This window comes from Jatropha curcas, chromosome 11 (genome assembly GCF_041381405.1).
Source record: "Jatropha curcas cultivar XTBG-Jc1 chromosome 11, XTBG_Jcur_1.0, whole genome shotgun sequence".
In the NCBI taxonomy this organism is placed as follows: Eukaryota; Viridiplantae; Streptophyta; class Magnoliopsida; order Malpighiales; family Euphorbiaceae; genus Jatropha; species Jatropha curcas.
Window position 1 is genome coordinate 2,984,313 of NC_143161.1, and position 18,299 is coordinate 3,002,611.

General features: G+C 32.4%; 1 protein-coding gene and 1 long non-coding RNA gene across 8 annotated transcripts; one reads left to right on the top strand and one right to left on the bottom strand.

The window, feature by feature from the left end:
- Nucleotides 1–6: 6 nt before the first annotated feature.
- Nucleotides 7–6,910, bottom strand: LOC105649753 (Peptidase S41 family protein). 7 transcript variants are annotated; one of them, XM_089716597.1, is made up of 12 exons: nt 6,388–6,910; nt 5,606–5,725; nt 4,375–4,512; nt 3,467–3,571; nt 3,195–3,363; nt 2,374–2,450; nt 2,007–2,051; nt 1,581–1,664; nt 1,099–1,137; nt 955–1,017; nt 411–540; nt 7–330 (listed from the first exon to the last, which is right to left on the bottom strand). In XM_089716597.1, exons 1-12 carry the CDS (start codon nt 6,814–6,816, stop codon nt 275–277), a joined length of 1,455 nt encoding a protein of 484 aa, XP_089572723.1. In that variant the 5' UTR covers nt 6,817–6,910; the 3' UTR covers nt 7–274. The 7 variants fall into 7 exon arrangements, 6 of the variants coding, with proteins under 6 accessions (XP_089572723.1, XP_089572722.1, XP_089572725.1 ...); XM_089716596.1 differs by having other exon boundaries at nt 955–1,137; XM_089716599.1 differs by lacking the exon at nt 5,606–5,725 and having other exon boundaries at nt 955–1,137.
- A 2,585-nt stretch (nt 6,911–9,495) lies between these two features.
- LOC149492365 (uncharacterized) lies at nt 9,496–18,266 on the top strand. Its single transcript, XR_016318861.1, has 5 exons — nt 9,496–10,281; nt 10,498–10,625; nt 11,335–11,419; nt 12,222–17,624; nt 17,841–18,266. It is a non-coding gene; the product is annotated as an uncharacterized LOC149492365 (long non-coding RNA).
- The last annotated feature ends 33 nt before the right edge of the window (nt 18,267–18,299 follow it).

Consider the following 18,299-nt stretch of genomic DNA (forward strand, 5'->3'; position numbering starts at 1 on the left):
AACTGATCAACAACTTGGACCTTCCACCAGAATTCAGCTGACATTTTCAATTATCAATGCACATCGAAATGGAAAGGGCATCTCCCCAACCAGTATCTTTGTGAAGCAAGTGATCCATCAGAAATCATGCAGAAGCAGATGCCTTCGGTGGAGACATGCTTTTCAGTTAACATGTAAGTTTGCTTTAAAAGCACAATCACCCATCAGCTGATTATATCATGTCTTCACTTCAATATGCTCAAATTTTCAAGAAACGTACGGTAAACTCAGAGTTTTATCCTTGTTGATTCATATTGCATTGTAATAAATGCCGCGTAACATCACCCCAAGCTGTATATCAAGTTTTCTTCAGATTATAAATGGCTATTGCTAGAAGGGAAGGGATGGAGAACACGAAGATGAATTATAACCTGGAAAATTTCGATAATCAGGCTCTATTCCGTTGCCATTTATGTCCATATGATTTGGTGTGACATACTTCCCAACAGTGACGACCACTCCAGACCCATCGCGAAGCTCAAAAACTGATTGAATCAAACCCTGAAAGAAAATGCAGTAGCGTCAAAGCTATTACAAGGTACCCACTACCATTACTATCGCTCAACTATTACGGCATCATCATTATCCAAATTCAACACTTTTGGATTCCTTGACAAGTGACTGTCCCTACAGATGGACATTTAATGGACTCAAACATATGGGAACCACACTGAAACAGATTACGGTCCAAAGAAATCCAATTTCTGAGCTGATACATGAACAGCCAAGTAGTTGTTCTTTTTGTTTTTTTCACCATCAATGAGGAAATGCACCAGTATGGAAGTTAGATTCAGTGGAGGAGGAGGTCTGCACGCGCTTTGTTATATGTCATAACAAGCGCATTATGAATTGCATGGTAGAAATAGAATTGGTAAACACCATAAATAATATAAATCATTAGCAAATTAAACAAACCTTGCCAAAAGTTCTTTCTCCCACAAGAACTGCTCTACAGTTATCATGAAGAGCAGATGCAACCTGAAATAAGAGCTTCAACAACAGTACCGCAACTGCAATAGCCAAAGAATTGCACATAATTTGGTAAATGAAGTCACTCACAATTTCACTTGCACTAGCAGTTTTGTTGTTCACCAAAACCTACAGAAGAAGTGTTGTGGTTAAAACTGTACTTGTGATCCATCCAAACAAATAATCTCTCAGCTATGACAACACAAATGAAACCTTCAAAAGGGATGTAACAAGAAATGAATCACATATGCCACATGCAAGATATCAAATCTATAACATGTAACACAGACGGTGCCAATAGTATAATAACCAAGACTGAGGCTATGTTTTGGAGCATCAAAGAAGACCAAAAGCATTTGAGAAGCTCCAGTCTCGAGCTTAGGTTTATAATTTGTTGTCCATACATTTGTTGCTTGGCAAAAAAAGAAAAATGATCCACAAATGAACAATCTATTGACAAATAATGCTGCTGGAATAAAATATTTGGATTTTGCTGGTGAGAAGCCTAATTTGATTTATTGATAAAAACAAATAGATTTATAGTTGTTTGGAATGGAGACATGAGAACTTACAATAACAGGAGCTGTAACCAATGGCGCAGTATCAGCAACTATAGTGTTTTGGTACTGGGGATCCTTACCAACAGTATAAATCACCTGTTCTCACACGTCATTAGGATAAAACATCAAATGAATATATCAATTCCTGAGGAACTAAATTCCTGAATTTAGTGCCAGATATTAATGCCAGCTAACACAAATAAGATAGTTTGACATCCAAGTGCATGTGCTCACACCATCCATTGGGAGCTAATAAGAGATTACCTAGCAACTTATCTTTAGGGATGAGAATCACTTAACTAATTTTAAAATTTGGATGACAGAGAAAGTCCCCAAAAAATGAAAAGAAAAACTATTGCAATAGTTTCAGGTATCATATAACGCATGAGCAAGCAAGAAAATGATTCTTCAAAGTTCAAATCTTGTGAACCCACATACCGTCTTCCCTTCATTAAGAAAGAGCTTGGAAATCTCAATTCCAGCCTGAAATCAATAAAAGATTGAATCAAACTAACAAATCAAACTCGACCTCAGAAAAAAAAAACATGGAATGCAGATTATTTATGACCATCTTTTTGACCATTAATTCACAGTACATCTCATTACTAATATGTCATGAAACTTACAGTGTTTGGGAGCTTTTATCAAATAAGGTGTTGAAGGATAGGAATTAATGAGATCTTAAGGTTTAAATAGCAAGAGGTTCCCTTTCCAAACCCATGAGCTCTGGTTTTTTGAAGATATTTATGAATAGGACTGGTAAATTACTAGAGTTGAGTGCAAAACGTAAACTGGATGAGATAACCTGTACTAGTCCACCAAGATTATCTCTAAGATCCAGTACGAAATATGAGGCACCCATGTCTTGAAGTCGCTTCATTGCTGCAATAATCATTATTTACTTAGTTCTGTTAGGCCATCAGGAACTCCATAAATTAAAGCATAACCAACTGAAAAATATTAATAATGTCTTAAGCTCCAGAATAGCATAATCATCCAAGCTCCAAATGGATGTGACCATAAATAGAGAAAATCAAAATAAATAGAAAGAGGGAAAAAAAAAACAATAATAAGCTTAGGGGTACATGGGAGTGTTTGGACCATTCAGGTTCAACAATTTAAAAACAAAAGCACAACCAATGGTGTTTTACAAAGGCATGTGTTGCATCAAAATGGATATAGCACCAAATTTTCTAGTTTGTATTTCTCAACTTTGTAATAGCTATTCTTTCACTTGGTTTTTTTTCCTGTCATTGTAAAAAAATAATATAATGAGAAACAAAGAAAAAAGGTTACTTATTTCACTTTGCTGTCGCATTTTCTCAACTCTTTTTGCGAGAAAATTCAGAAAGACAGAAGTAGAATTAAAGGTCTAAAAACTAGATTTCCATGGTACCAAAAGATATATAGTTTATTTTTTAAACTTCTAAGTATGTTCTCTCTCCTGTGCTCTTTTATAAAGTTAAAAAACTAAGCAGCCTGAGAAAGAAAGGAAAACATACATTATGTAGTTCTTTAATGGGACTTATGTTCGTATGGATATTCATAACAAACAGAAGCCTATGCATCACAAAGAAATGTTATAATACCATAATTACTGCAATAGCAAAATAGATAAATATTTACCAATTACCAAATCTTTTTTGGCCAATGCATTGAACTCCTTTAAGCGCACATACCCAACAGAAGTGGCATCTTTGTTTACTTGTTCCAAGCGGTAAAAGACTGGTGTACGAGCAATGAGTTGCCTTTGAACTTCTAAAGATTGAATAGGTCCACAGTTGCCATGTTTCACCTATAATTAACCACAGAATTCTCAATATATAGTGAAACAATAAATTAATATACTACAAAAAGCTAAAGTAGCAGTCCTCTATATCTTGGGCGAACTTCAAAACCTTAATTGTTACAAATGTTTCATTTGGGCCTTGTAATAAAGATGATACTTCAAAAGCTGACTTCCCCCTGACATCCTCTCCATTGACAGCTAATACTTCATCCCCCTGGCAAAAGAATAAAGAATATAAAGGAAGCTCACTCCATATAGTATTAACAATTTATCTTGCAAAAAAACAAAACAATTAATGATGTCAACCGAATTGAAATGCTTGTATTTTCGACCCAGCTGGATTGATAGATCTAAGAAAATAATATATGCAGATAAATCTGTATCTTACAATTGAATCTACACAAAGATCATAATTTCGGGAACCCACTTGCTAGTGACTTACGGGATAGAAACAATAGAAATAGTGTGATCGTGTCTTCAAATGATAACAGCAATAAAATCAAATACAGAAATTTCCAAGAAAGTGCAGTTGAACTTGATTGCTTTCACTAAAAAATGGTCTAAAATGGCCACATCATATGTATAGGAGCACCGTGCAGATTGTCCAATAGCATGATTTATTTATGCTTACAATGGGAGGGAAGACATTACCTTTCCAAAGGAGTTTGTAATTCTTCTATTCTTATAGTTTAATAAGATATGCACGTATAGATGCTGCTCCAATATAGAATTAAAATGAGCCCGTTCCTAAACCCAGTTGAACCCAAAACCTAGAAATGTTTTTTGGCCCCATGTATCTAATTGATGATTTAATGGGAAAAACACATTTGGCATAACAATAAGTCCCAAATTGTGTATGAAGAATAGGAAGCTCCTTACTAAGCAAAGCAGATAGTTACCCTCCAAACATAAACTCAATCAAGGATAGCTGTGTGATGAACTACAAGAACCAATGCCAATTAAATAAGTATATAAAAAAAGTGGGATCAACATCTGTAGTTTTGGCTTCATGGCTACCTGTCTTACACCTGCAGTATGAGCAGGCCCATCCAGTAGGAGACCTAGTACCTTCAGTTTCCCCATTCCACTCTCGTCAGGAACTTCCCTAAGGTTTATCCCAATACCTGTCATGTCATACCTTGCCATCTTCGAGAACTTTCACAGTAACAAAGGCAATACATTCCATGCAATCAGAAAACTGAAATACATAAGTAAAACCATGTACATATGCAACAGATAAGACTCAAGGACTTGTATGTTTCAAGAGCTTAACACAAACTAGAACACATTGATAAATTAAGGAAGGGTACGGAAAGAGAGGGATTCGAACCCTCGGTAAACAAAAGCCTACATAGCAGTTCCAATGCTACACCTTGAACCACTAATGCATCTTGTAAGAAAAAGTTTTATATCTTAAAAGACGACTTGTTAAGAACAAATAATTGAGAAATGTGAATTAAGATCTATATTATATATTGTTCAGTAGGCTCTAGCTAGGATTTGAATTCACCAGCCATGTAGCGCTTGAGACAACTCCTAAGTTATTCAGTCAAAACTTATTGGTTAGATTTTCTATTCAAAACAAATATGTCTTGACCCAATCTAATTAAGATCGGGCATAAGGATTGCTTCCCCCTTCCTATCCAATTTAGGATTACATCTATAGAAATGTTTCAATGATACTCCATCATTCACAACCACTTTGCTAAGATCATTCTAAGTTGACCTCTCACATAATGATATTAGAAGGCATTATTTATACAAGAAGAAAATCAGGAATAACTTATTACCAGCCTGATGCTTAAGGTAACAGATGCTTCTCATATCAAGTCACCAAAGCAACAACATTAGCTGCCCTGTCATATGTAGATACCAGCTGCACCTCCTCGGGACAAACTAGCAATTTTCTATATGCACATTCTCAATCCAAGTGCATATAATTTATAAAGCAGATGCTCTATGAAGCTTGCTTCACAAAAACAAAGTGTTGCTACAAGAGATTTCTTACGAAGTAAGCTATAACTAGTCTTTGCATCATCTACTGCCTCTGAAAATAACTTAGCACAATAATTTCTTTTCAGTAGTTGATCTGCTTTAAATCAACAATTTGGCTATACACCTAGGCGTCAACCATTGAAAGTCCTAGGGAAATGATTACAAAGCACATATCTGGGAACTGCCACTAAAAAAAATTAAAATTATTGAAGAGAAAACAGAAGGGAATCATGAAGAAACTTGACCCACTTACCTCAGCAGGTGAAAGAAAACGTGTATAAGGGTCACCCAAGCTAGCCAGCATCCTCTTAATTATATCATGAGCCTTCGATCTACTCTGAATGGAAGTGCTCAAAATATCCTCTCTTTTTTGCTGTAAGCAGAACAACGGTTCTGCGTCAAACATAGTCACAAACTATCCAATTGATAGCAAGTATGAATGCAATTTTTACATAAAGTGTAATCTTTCTTGTTCACCCAAAAGGATAACGCGTAATCTTTCTTAATAACTCGTCGTCTTTCTGAATTCACAAAACAGTATCTCCTTTTCCAATGCGGCTTGGCTCCCCTAACAGACATGCCATGTCTCCCGACGATTGTGCAAATGTTATCGTTCTTCAGAAAGGACAGCCGTTATCCGAACGACATGAGCATAGTCACATAGATTACAGCTCCTTAAAACGGACTGCTTGTGTCGTTCATTGCGAAATGGCTAATAGTTTACATAAATATTAATCGTTAAAAATGACAAGTTGGTCTCCTAAGAGCAAGCCATTTTCCCGTGCGGTGTGGACAAAAACAACAAACAGACGACATGCCATGAGATGTTCATAACAGCCAGTTTATACAGAAAAGACTCACGGTTAAAAATGACATAGCCTCCTACAAACGCATCCATTTTAAGAGGTTTGCCATTTCGACATGAAAATGCTAACTAATTTGAAAATTTGGGAACAAATTTGAAAAACTTCCAATAAAAAAAGAAATGAGACAAAGTAATCGATCACATTAGTGAATTTTGCGTTTGATAGTTACCTGCCAAGATTCAGGAGTCCAGCGATGGCGGCCAGTATCTAGAAAGCTGTCGTTAACTATCTGCCAAGCTTCCTCCACAATTCCCTCATTGGTCACCGCTTGAGGTCCAGTAATCTCTTCTCGATATTTGTTTTCCTCTTCTTCTGAACAATTCTCTATCGAAGAATTAGGCGGAGTAGAAGGCGATTGTAGTTGTACCGACGGGGGTGATGACACTGATGCGAGAGAAAATGGAGAAGATAGTAAAAGGTTCAAAGAGAGAGCTCCAGTGAAAGCTCTAAGTAAGGCTTTTTTGGCCCAGTTGTTGTTGTTAGTGCTGAAGCTGAGGATAATCGGAGGTTTATTGGTTAGTGTTGCTGAGGATGATGCTGATGATGATGATAGCGGGAGTGCAGAGGATGAATTACAGTGGCAGAGTAAGACCCTCATCTTCGGCAGCAGCTTCGTTGCTGGTTGGTTTGGTTGGCCAAAACTTAAAACCAATAATGCTCAATCTACCTCCAAGTGGTGATGACGCTGCCAAAATTTTAGAAAACAAACTATATATATATATATATATATATATATATATATATATATATAAAGAAAACAAATATTTTTAGTGAACATTAAAATTTTTAAATTAATCCAGTGGTTAACACTCATATAATAGATTTAAATATATTTTTAGTTTTGTTCATCTAAATAAAAATTTAGAAGTATATTTTGCTTTGTAAATATGATTAATACTCATATAATAGATTTAGCTATTATTTTAATATATTTTTAAATTTCATTAGGATTTATCAAGATTGTTCATCTAATTTCATAATTTTTTTTTTTTTGGATAAAAAACAAATTTGATCCTTTAACTTTTATTAAATGCTTAATTTAATTTACAATTAATCTTTAGATCAATTTATGATAAAAATTTTAAGCGATTGTCACTGTTGCACGGAATATAAAATTTATGTATTAAATATATTTTCCTGTCTATAAAACTTACAGTAATAATTATTTTAATTTATTTTTTTATAGTTAGATTTTTCTTTAAAGTTATTTTCTATAACTCTTTTTTTTTTTTTTTTTGTAACATCTATAACTAAATTATTATTTTCATATAAATTGAAATGTTTATTCTTTTCCCTTTTCCTTTCACTGAAAATAAAATGAACACCCTGGTTTCTTATGATAGATGAATGCTTTCCAAAAACATGCAAAAATATTTGAAGGAAATTTACATAGCAAATTCAATTTCTCAATGATAAACAACATATCTATGTGGTATGTTTATCTGCTTCTTGCATAAATAGAAAATAAATTATTAAATTATTAAAATGTTTATCTAATTTATTAAATTATTAATACATTTAACGGTTAATAGATTATCTCCATATAATTTAATTTAATTGATTGTGGAAATTTTGGATTTAAATCATTTTATACCGCAAAAATTATCATAAATTTTATAAATGTTATTTAAAAAAAGTCTCAATTGTTGTTCATAATATTAAATCGAATTAAAAAGCTAAAATCTAACTATAGGGAGTAGTTTTTTATTAAATAAATATTATATTTCTCTATTGTAAGATTAAATTTATTTTACTTTTACCTAAGCATAATAAAACGTTAAAAAAGTCGAAAAAATTTAAAATTTTAAAAGGAAAATTTTTTAACAATTAAATTGAAGAATATAACTTAAAAATAAAAAAATAAATGGAAATTCTCAAGTGAAGACGGTGCAGGTAAACCTTGGACTAGGTTTGATCTGCCGTGATCAGTCGGCCGAAGTCCATCATGAAGTCCACTTGAAAGCCCACTTGTGAACTCCCGAAAGGCTAAAAGCCTAAAACGGTGACGTAAGTATGTCATCCACTGAGAGGTATGGATGAGTACGTGGAAATTTTTTATTCGGACACGGCACATTAATATTTTATATCATTATTTACCCCTACCTACTAATTGGATAAATACAATCATTCTCTTTTCCTAACTCGCTTTATTAGCGCGTTGTCTTTCGCTAAAGCTTTGATTACGAGTCTATCGTATAAATTTAATTCTTATAATAGTTATAAACTGTTTTAATGGCTGTCAATTGATTTATTAGTGGTTAGCTACAGTTAAATATTAGTTATTGCTGGTTAATAATTATATAGCGATTTAGAATGAAAGTATTCGGTATAAATAACTGTTTAATTAGCTGTTTATGAAAATTAGGAACAAGGTAAATACAAGTAATAGATATAGGTGTCATAAATAAATTATAAAATCTTATTTTATGAAACATTGTCTTAAACTCTAAACACTAAGGTAGTTATTGTATTACGGAACGTTATAATTAATTAAGATAGTGTTTTTAACTTTATCAAAATACTGAACACCACTTCAAAAGTTGTTATCGAACAGAACTTATGTAAAAATAGTACATATGCGGAATACATAATTTACTATTGTACTTCACAAAAAAAATTTTAAAACACCATAAATTTTATGTTGAATCTATTGTGCTGTATTTTTAAAATTATAAATTTGATAATATCATATATGCTTGTTACTGTAATAATAATAGCTTTTTTGGCGTGCCTTTTTAAATTATTTTTACAACATTATTTTATATGTATTAAAAAATGTAATTAATATTATACGAATAATAAATTTTTTCATACATTTTTCCCAATATATAATATGACAATATAAAAAAAAAAAAAGAAAAACACACATAAAATATTAACAAGTCTAAAAAACATACAATGTCAACCTCTAGCAACTATATTGTCATATCTCTTCAATAAAGGAAATGCATCCATATTTAATATGTAAATCTTTACATAGTTTTTATTACACGGTAATTTGTTTTAGTAGAATTGGAAAGTGTAACTTTCCTTTCACACCATAAAACAAATCTACCATTATTAAGCTTGATTCGGTTTATTGGGGAGGTTTGATGATTCGAATTTGAATGCTTGGCTAAGTTAATTTTTTTTTTAGATTTTAATAATAAAATAAATTTTTGCTCATAAAAAAAAAAGAATGATTCTATATATTACTCCAAAGTAAAAAAAATATATATGAAAAATAATGAAGCTGTAATACCCCGAATTTTTATTTTTAAAACTTTAGAATTTTTATTAAATCAAAAATCTAGATTTATGTTGATATGGGCTATTAAGATCGAGTAATTCTAATTGAGCCCAAAGTTTTACGAATTGGGCTCAAGCCCAAAAACATATTATTTAGAATTTTCGTTTGGGTAATACTTAAAATTTCGATGAAAATAAAATGGAACACTAATTGTTAATCGATTAAAAATGTGTCTATATATATGTAACTACTATATAAATTAATCAGCCTAAAATTAAAAATCTTTGTTATTAATATTTTATGAATAAATTGAGAAAATATTACGGAATTGAACAAAATAATCAAATAAATTGAACTGGACCCAAAAATCAAATTAATTTTTCGAAAACCAGATGAAAAATCCATAAATCAATTGAAAAACCAAGCTAAAACCATGATTTAAACCAAACCAGACTCGAATCGACCCAAACCCCATCCACCAATTAGAAAATTCTAGACAAAAACAAAAAAAAAAAAAAAAAAAAAAAAAAAAAAAAAGAGAAAGAAAAGAGAAACGAGAAGAGAGACTCAGTGGTCTCTCTCTCGCTCTTCTCTCTCAACAAACCCCCTCCCCTTTTCTTCTCGTTCCCTTTTCTTCTCGTTCTCTGACCACCGGCGGCCAAATCCGGCAAATAGATACTCTAAAAATATCTACTCGTCGCAAGGAGTTTGATTTAAACTTTGGTTTGCGCGGTTTGAGCCCGGATTGAGAGAAATCTCGACCGAAACGTTTAGCACCGTTGCAACAACTTCTCCGGCGATTTCCCATCGTTTCCGATGACTTGAGGTGTCGAGGTAGGTGTTGATCGACTCCTCTCTTCTTCCTCTTTCATTTGGTAGGCTCCTCGTCGACTGTAATAGCCGGAATCGGAAAACCCAAAATGGGTATCACCGAACCTTTCCGGTCAATTTTCGGCCAAATAGTTCACACCCACCTTGATTTGAATACATATTAGTGATCCTCTCATCGAAACGAATAAAATGATGTATCGTTTGTCAATTTTGGTGAAGGTTAAATTTTCCGGCCACCATGCACGGCGGCGACGGCGGTGGTCCGGCGAGACTCCGACGAAGACCCCGAGAGGCAGAATGATCTCCTCTTCGCGCGGATCACGGACATAAAATCTGATTTTCAATCGGTACACTCTAAAGCTTAATTCGCAATTTTTGAATAAATCCCGAATTAATTAATTAATGAACTTAATTAAGTATTTAAGTAAATTAAATTAAATTAAATTAAATATTGTTAAATATATTTCATGAATATTAATTATAAGGTTGGTACTAAAATATATATTCCTAGCTAATAATAACTTTTAGGAATTTTATTAACAAATAAATAGTTATAAAACAATTAATTTTAATGGGCTATGTGAATTAAGTGACCGAATAAATGACGGTTATGGCGGACGGGATTAGTGGATATGAATTTGCCCGATGGATGGGCTGTGCGTGTGGATTTGTGAAAATTTGATAAATTGGGTAGTACAGTTTATAGAGGAAATGCTGCCGAAATTTCGGCGAACACTTAGTAAAGAAATCCGTAATAGATAATACGACTAAAATGATTATCGTTTGTGATATTATATTATCAATCGTATTAATACTATTAATAATATTATTATGATTAATATTCGTATTCTTCTTAGCGTTATTATAAAATATTACTTAACGGATAACTAAACGTTTTATTTAAAGGCGATAAATTAGAATAAATAAATAAATAAGGAAACCCAATATATATCTTAATAAGTGAATTAAATGACTGGAAACCAAAACTAATAAACGAATATGAAAGAGAATCTTTCAAATTAAACTTCTTACTTAGAATTTTATTGTTTATTTTAGAGGTTTATAAAATTCTGAAATGCGAGGACAAAGGCTGGAAGCATGTGGCTAGAAAGGCAGTCCCTTTAGAGGGCAATAAAGAACTGTGAGTAGTGTTAGATAATTCACCTCATCCGCCTGCATGCATGCATTCACGGCTAAATGTTATCATGCATTATTTTATTGAAGTGCCATATTATGATGCACTATTTGTTGATAGTAAAAATTGTTTGATTACTTGTGCTATGAATATACTGTGCCTTGTTTGTGTGGAATTGGGATGAAGTGGACCACCATGGGTTTGTGAGGACGGTCTGTGATGTGGATCCTGAATATGATATGATATTGACCGTCGGCCGGGAAAATGGGAGATCGGCGCCCCCGTGTGCACCTGATGATATGGGTTATATAGAACCACAGGATGGCCTCTTGTTGTTGCGCACCTGATAATCTAGATTTGATTGTAGCCCGCAGGGTGGCCTCCTGTTGTGAGCACTTGATGATCTAGATTGGATGGAGACCACCGGGTTGCCTCCTGTTGGTATGGAAAAGAAAAGAGAGAGAATGGAAAAACAATGAGAGGACTGGTCAGTGAGGATTAGACCAGTTGGCCGTATGGGGGATCGGCTCCCTGGTGCACATGTATGAGAGGGCGAGCCATGTGTGAGGACGGCTCGTTGGGGTTTCAGGTGGTGCCACTGACTAATTTCCACATGATGTGATTATATGAAGGTGATAATAATTGTGATTGCTGTTGTATTGCCATTTGTGTGAAAAACTGCATGATCATATAACTAAATGGGTGACCACATTAAAATATTTTAGCATTTGTACGATTGTGTGGGGTGAGAGAGTTATCTAATCCTGCTCACTGAGTTTAGTACTCACCCCCCTTCCAACCTCCCCAGGTAATAGATGGAAAGAAGAATCCTGGAGTCCAAATGAACGAACGAGATGTGGATCGATAAGAGTAATAATTATTGAATATGTAAATGCAAAGGGTAGCGAATTATGGAGTAGAGTTCCGCAATTGTATTCCAACTGGGTTGTAAATGAACAAATAGAGTATAAACATTTATTATTTGGATTGTATTTTGGATATAATCGTGAAATAAATTATTGGGCCTGAATCCACAATTGTGATTAGAATGCGAGTTTTAAATAGTACAGGCTTACTACGGGCTTCGGGGGCCTTAAGCCTACCCAGGTCCTAGTGCCGGTCCGGCCCATGGAAATGGGTCGTGACAAAGTTGGTATCAGAGCATAAGTTGGGCCGTAGGAATCAATTGCGGAACATAGGAAATTAAATAGAGAACTCCTATGTTGGGATCGGCCGTAACCAACAAAGGAGCTGTAGTCGGGATTGAATTCCATTTTAGTGCCGGTGGACGCATCGTGCACGAGGATGGAAGGAAATCTGTATGAAACTTAGGACGAGAATTAAAAGTACAGAAATAATAGGGAATTATAAAAAGAGTCCGGGTAACTGACGTTTCTAAAATAAATACTTTGAGTTTTGCTAAATCCCCTCCATCTATTTTGAAGCAGAGGATCAGTTGGAAATTGGTGTAATGGCCTGATCACCCAGTACACCATGATTCGACAGGAGACACTGCTTCAAAAATTATTTGAAATTATTTAGAAAAGAAGTTGGAGTTTTAAAGATAATAAGAAAGTAAATTTATTTGAACTACGATTTGAGAAACATGTTTTATTATTTGCTTATTGGAAATTGTTTTGAAGTTGCAATTAATTGTTTGGTTTTATTATTTTGTCGGCATGTCAAAAATTTATCTGATTTTAGAATTTAAATTATTTACAATGATTGCATGTTTGATTAAATTTTTATCATATTGTCTATCCCGAGGACTAAATTAGGCCTATAGAAATTAATACTGATAAGTTAATAATAAATAGTATAGAATATGAATCTGACTGAAAATGTCAATTAAGATGTAGATTAAATTCTAGAAATGTTACTGTTAGCGATTAAAAAGTGAAAATGGTAATTTAAATTAAATCAAGGGTTAGAAAAGGAGGATCTAAGACAAATAATCATAATAGACAAGAAATCCTCAATTATTCAAGGCGAAACTTAAGAATATAAAAGAAAATGTTAAATGAATTATGTGCTTGAATGTGAAGAACATAATGTTAACTGAATAGGTCAAATTAATTATAGCAATATAAAATAATGTAAACATGATAAAGAAGCAGGTAAAACTTCCTCTGAACAATTAGTATGAAGGGTAAAATTTTGGGTGTTTTAATGTAGAATTAAAGTGGTTAGTGAATAATTGGGCAAAAGTTGTGAAGTTAAAATTTGATTAATATGGAAAAGATTGACTAATAGTTAATGGAAGTAATTACAAGCCATGAAATAATTATGAATCTATTATAATAAAATGAGCAATTAGATTGAATCGATAATAGACTTATGAGACTAATGTGTAACTAATGGATAGTTGGTATAATCTAAAAAAATTAATAAGGTGAAAGTTTAATTTGTAATAAATTTATTAGACATTATATAATTAAGATCCTAGCACATGTAGGATACTTAAAGGGCTAGACTAAGTTCGTAAATCTATTATAATAAAATAAATGTAGAAGATGGTGAATAACTTTAAATCACAAATGGGGAATGAATGGGGAAAGGAACGTGGATGCTGTAGGAAAGCTTAATAAATTAAGGAAATTGGATGTATCTAGGTAGAGAGTTATGTAGAAAGGGCTAATACTACTTATTAAATTTAAAGAACATTTATATAAAATCTGCTTTAAAGAATTAAGTGCGAAATTAGATCGAGGTGCTAAATAAAATAAAATAAAAGTTAATAAATTCGGAAGAGAATAAAGGTCAAAGATAACTCATAATAATGAAATAGAGATTGAAAAATTAGAATAAAGAAATCTGAGAAGCAATGACCTTAGGATGGAAATAAATTTTGTGTAAAATAATGGTTTTACGCCTTAGATTCATGTACCCATCCTTAAAACTCTTTTACGGATAAGACTTAAATGAGGTTGGGTACACTAAGGAGATATGAAGGATAAAAGAAAGATTAAAATGAATCAAAAGGCTAAAGAATTTGGATAAGACTAGGGGATGTTAAATCGTAGAAAAGCCGATGATGATAATATGGTCAATTAATTTATCTACTGTGGAATACTAGAATAAATAATTAGAAACAAATTGGGAAAGAAGAAAAATTCAGATGTAAGAAATATACATATAAAAAAAATAAATAAATAAAAAAAATAATGATGATGATAAAATAAATAACTAAATAAATAAAGATAAAATAATAATATAAATATAAATCACTAGTGAAAATAACTTTTGGGAAAATTTAAGGTGTGGACCAATCTACTCGAGAGGCTAGTAATAGCAAAAGGAAAATTATTTTAAAAGTTTTTTTAAATAGTCAGTTACCCATAGGATGGTCCACCTAGGCTGTAGTTGTTAACTCATTCGTCGAATTTTTGAATAAACGATTAATCTACCAATTTATATCAGTGAATATTAGTAAATAAAGACTTAAATTGCTCAAAAATCCTTAGTAGACACATTTGATGAAAGGTTTGATATGAGATAACTAGTGTTGTAGACCATTATTATAAATGAACCCACTGAAATAAATTCTTTCTTAAGAAAAAGAGATATGACATCAATAAAAGAAATGAATTTATTAAGGTAGAAATTAACTTGGTATAAGAGATACAAGTTAGTGAAACTTTGAAAGAGGTATATTAAGAATTGAAATTTTAATACTATGCCTTTTAGACTACAAGGAATTGTGACAAATCAGAACTAAAGAGACTTGATATGTAAATTTAAACTTTCAGGTAATTTACGAGATCATAAGAAAACTAGTCAACTTTAGGGGATGTTTTGAAGTTAAAAGATATGTTACTACAATACAATTTAAATATGTGACAATTAATTTTTCCGAGCTCTTCAATAAATATTAAATTAATTAATTTAAATCCTGACAGGATGGTTGTCGGTAAAGAAAAAGAATATTCGAAGTTGATCCTCCTGTGAGACAAAGCTTTGACTTAAATTGATTAGGGGGCTATCTTAAACTGATATCAGTAGTAGATGTAAACAACCCATAAATGTATTAAACAATTAAACTTCAAGAGGAAAGTTCGAGAATAGTTATTGAATTAGTGAAATGTACAGTTACTAGTTGATATTAGTTGAGAAAAATTAAGTGAAACGAACTGTGAAGTGAATCGTCAGGTAATTAATAAAATTTATGCCAACGAAAGGATGAAAGACATGAACTAAGTCGAGGTGTAGATAATAAGGTGGCAATGTGCTAACCTGAGAAACTAGAAATGATAAGGTGAAATGGATAAATTCAAGGAAAGTTATAAATACCTTGTTAGACTAAATAATAAAAGAGAAGATAGATAAATTGATATGATATTAAAAACTTGAATAAATAAAAATAAAAATAAAAATAAAAATAATAAAAAAATAATAATTTTAAACAATTAGCTTATGTATTATAAATATGGATTAGGGCCTTGCTATTATTTCATAAATAAGGTATAAACTGAACTGTCATATGAAAACGAGTAAATTATGTAATTCAGAGTTGGGTGAAAGAAATGGAATTAATGAAGCCTACTTAATTGGTGTGATGTCGGAATAGTAAGACACCGTTAGGTCGGGACTTATGAACTGTTATTGAAATAATAGATATTAGGTTGAAACGATAGTGATCTATAAGCCGTGGAAAATCATGATTCGTAGTATAAAGAAACTAAGTGGAAGGAATACTTAAATAAGTATGCTTTAATATCCTTAAGATGAATTAACAAGCAACATAAGTGAAATGAGAGGATATTATGAAAGTCAACTTTTAATGATAAATGTTCAGATAATTTATGGAATAAGTGATAGACATAGGGATGGCGATTAAATAAAGAGTGTAGAAATTCCTATAGAGTGAGCTCGAATAACCCTACGATATTATAGATAACGAAAATTACAAGAAAATTTTTCTTAAATTTTTGGATTAAAGTAACAATTTTTTTTACTTTGATTAAGAAAAGATTTAGTGCTAACATATGGGAATTTAATGAATCATTTCTTATTGTAGGTAAATTAAATTTCAAATTGTTTTGTTTTTGCAAATTATATATTTGGTTTTCATAAAGAAATGCGTAATAAAATTTAATATATATATATATAGTAAGCATTTTATTGAAAGGCTGGGTTAATTATAAGATTTTTATTTCAAAAGATTTCCTAGCAACGGAATTTTATTCTAAACATGACAATTGGCGGTAGAAATACAATCAAAATACCCCACTCACTTTGTTTCCTCGGTCTGTATTTTCGCTCTTGAGCTGTCTCCTTGGTATTGGAAGCAATTTCTTATAACTTTACAATTTTCCATGCGTCCATTCTTATTCTGTCCCACTAGATTCAATTCGAGGACGAATTGTCTTAAGGGGGGGAGATTGTAATACCCCGAATTTTTATTTTTAAAACTTTAGAATTTTTATTAAATCAAAAATCTAGATTTATGTTGATATGGGCTATTAAGATCGAGTAATTCTAATTGAGCCCAAAGTTTTACGAATTGGGCTCAAGCCCAAAAACATATTATTTAGAATTTTCGTTTGGGTAATACTTAAAATTTCGATGAAAATAAAATGGAACACTAATTGTTAATCGATTAAAAATGTGTCTATATATATGTAACTACTATATAAATTAATCAGCCTAAAATTAAAAATCTTTGTTATTAATATTTTATGAATAAATTGAGAAAATATTACGGAATTGAACAAAATAATCAAATAAATTGAACTGGACCCAAAAATCAAATTAATTTTTCGAAAACCAGATGAAAAATCCATAAATCAATTGAAAAACCAAGCTAAAACCATGATTTAAACCAAACCAGACTCGAATCGACCCAAACCCCATCCACCAATTAGAAAATTCTAGACAAAAACAAAAAAAAAAAAAAAAAAAAAAAAAAAAAAAAGAGAAAGAAAAGAGAAACGAGAAGAGAGACTCAGTGGTCTCTCTCTCGCTCTTCTCTCTCAACAAACCCCCTCCCCTTTTCTTCTCGTTCCCTTTTCTTCTCGTTCTCTGACCACCGGCGGCCAAATCCGGCAAATAGATACTCTAAAAATATCTACTCGTCGCAAGGAGTTTGATTTAAACTTTGGTTTGCGCGGTTTGAGCCCGGATTGAGAGAAATCTCGACCGAAACGTTTAGCACCGTTGCAACAACTTCTCCGGCGATTTCCCATCGTTTCCGATGACTTGAGGTGTCGAGGTAGGTGTTGATCGACTCCTCTCTTCTTCCTCTTTCATTTGGTAGGCTCCTCGTCGACTGTAATAGCCGGAATCGGAAAACCCAAAATGGGTATCACCGAACCTTTCCGGTCAATTTTCGGCCAAATAGTTCACACCCACCTTGATTTGAATACATATTAGTGATCCTCTCATCGAAACGAATAAAATGATGTATCGTTTGTCAATTTTGGTGAAGGTTAAATTTTCCGGCCACCATGCACGGCGGCGACGGCGGTGGTCCGGCGAGACTCCGACGAAGACCCCGAGAGGCAGAATGATCTCCTCTTCGCGCGGATCACGGACATAAAATCTGATTTTCAATCGGTACACTCTAAAGCTTAATTCGCAATTTTTGAATAAATCCCGAATTAATTAATTAATGAACTTAATTAAGTATTTAAGTAAATTAAATTAAATTAAATTAAATATTGTTAAATATATTTCATGAATATTAATTATAAGGTTGGTACTAAAATATATATTCCTAGCTAATAATAACTTTTAGGAATTTTATTAACAAATAAATAGTTATAAAACAATTAATTTTAATGGGCTATGTGAATTAAGTGACCGAATAAATGACGGTTATGGCGGACGGGATTAGTGGATATGAATTTGCCCGATGGATGGGCTGTGCGTGTGGATTTGTGAAAAT

Coding starts and splice junctions, on each gene's coding strand:
- LOC105649753 (XM_089716596.1), bottom strand. CDS start 6,816: ATGAGGGTCTTACTCTGCCACTGTAATTCATCCTCTGCACTCCCGCTA. Junction 5,726..6,387: donor GGACTCCTGAATCTTGGCAG/GTAACTATCAAA, acceptor TTCTGCTTACAG/CAAAAAAGAGAGGATATTTT. Junction 1,665..2,006: donor TTCTTAATGAAGGGAAGACG/GTATGTGGGTTC, acceptor GTGTGAGAACAG/GTGATTTATACTGTTGGTAA.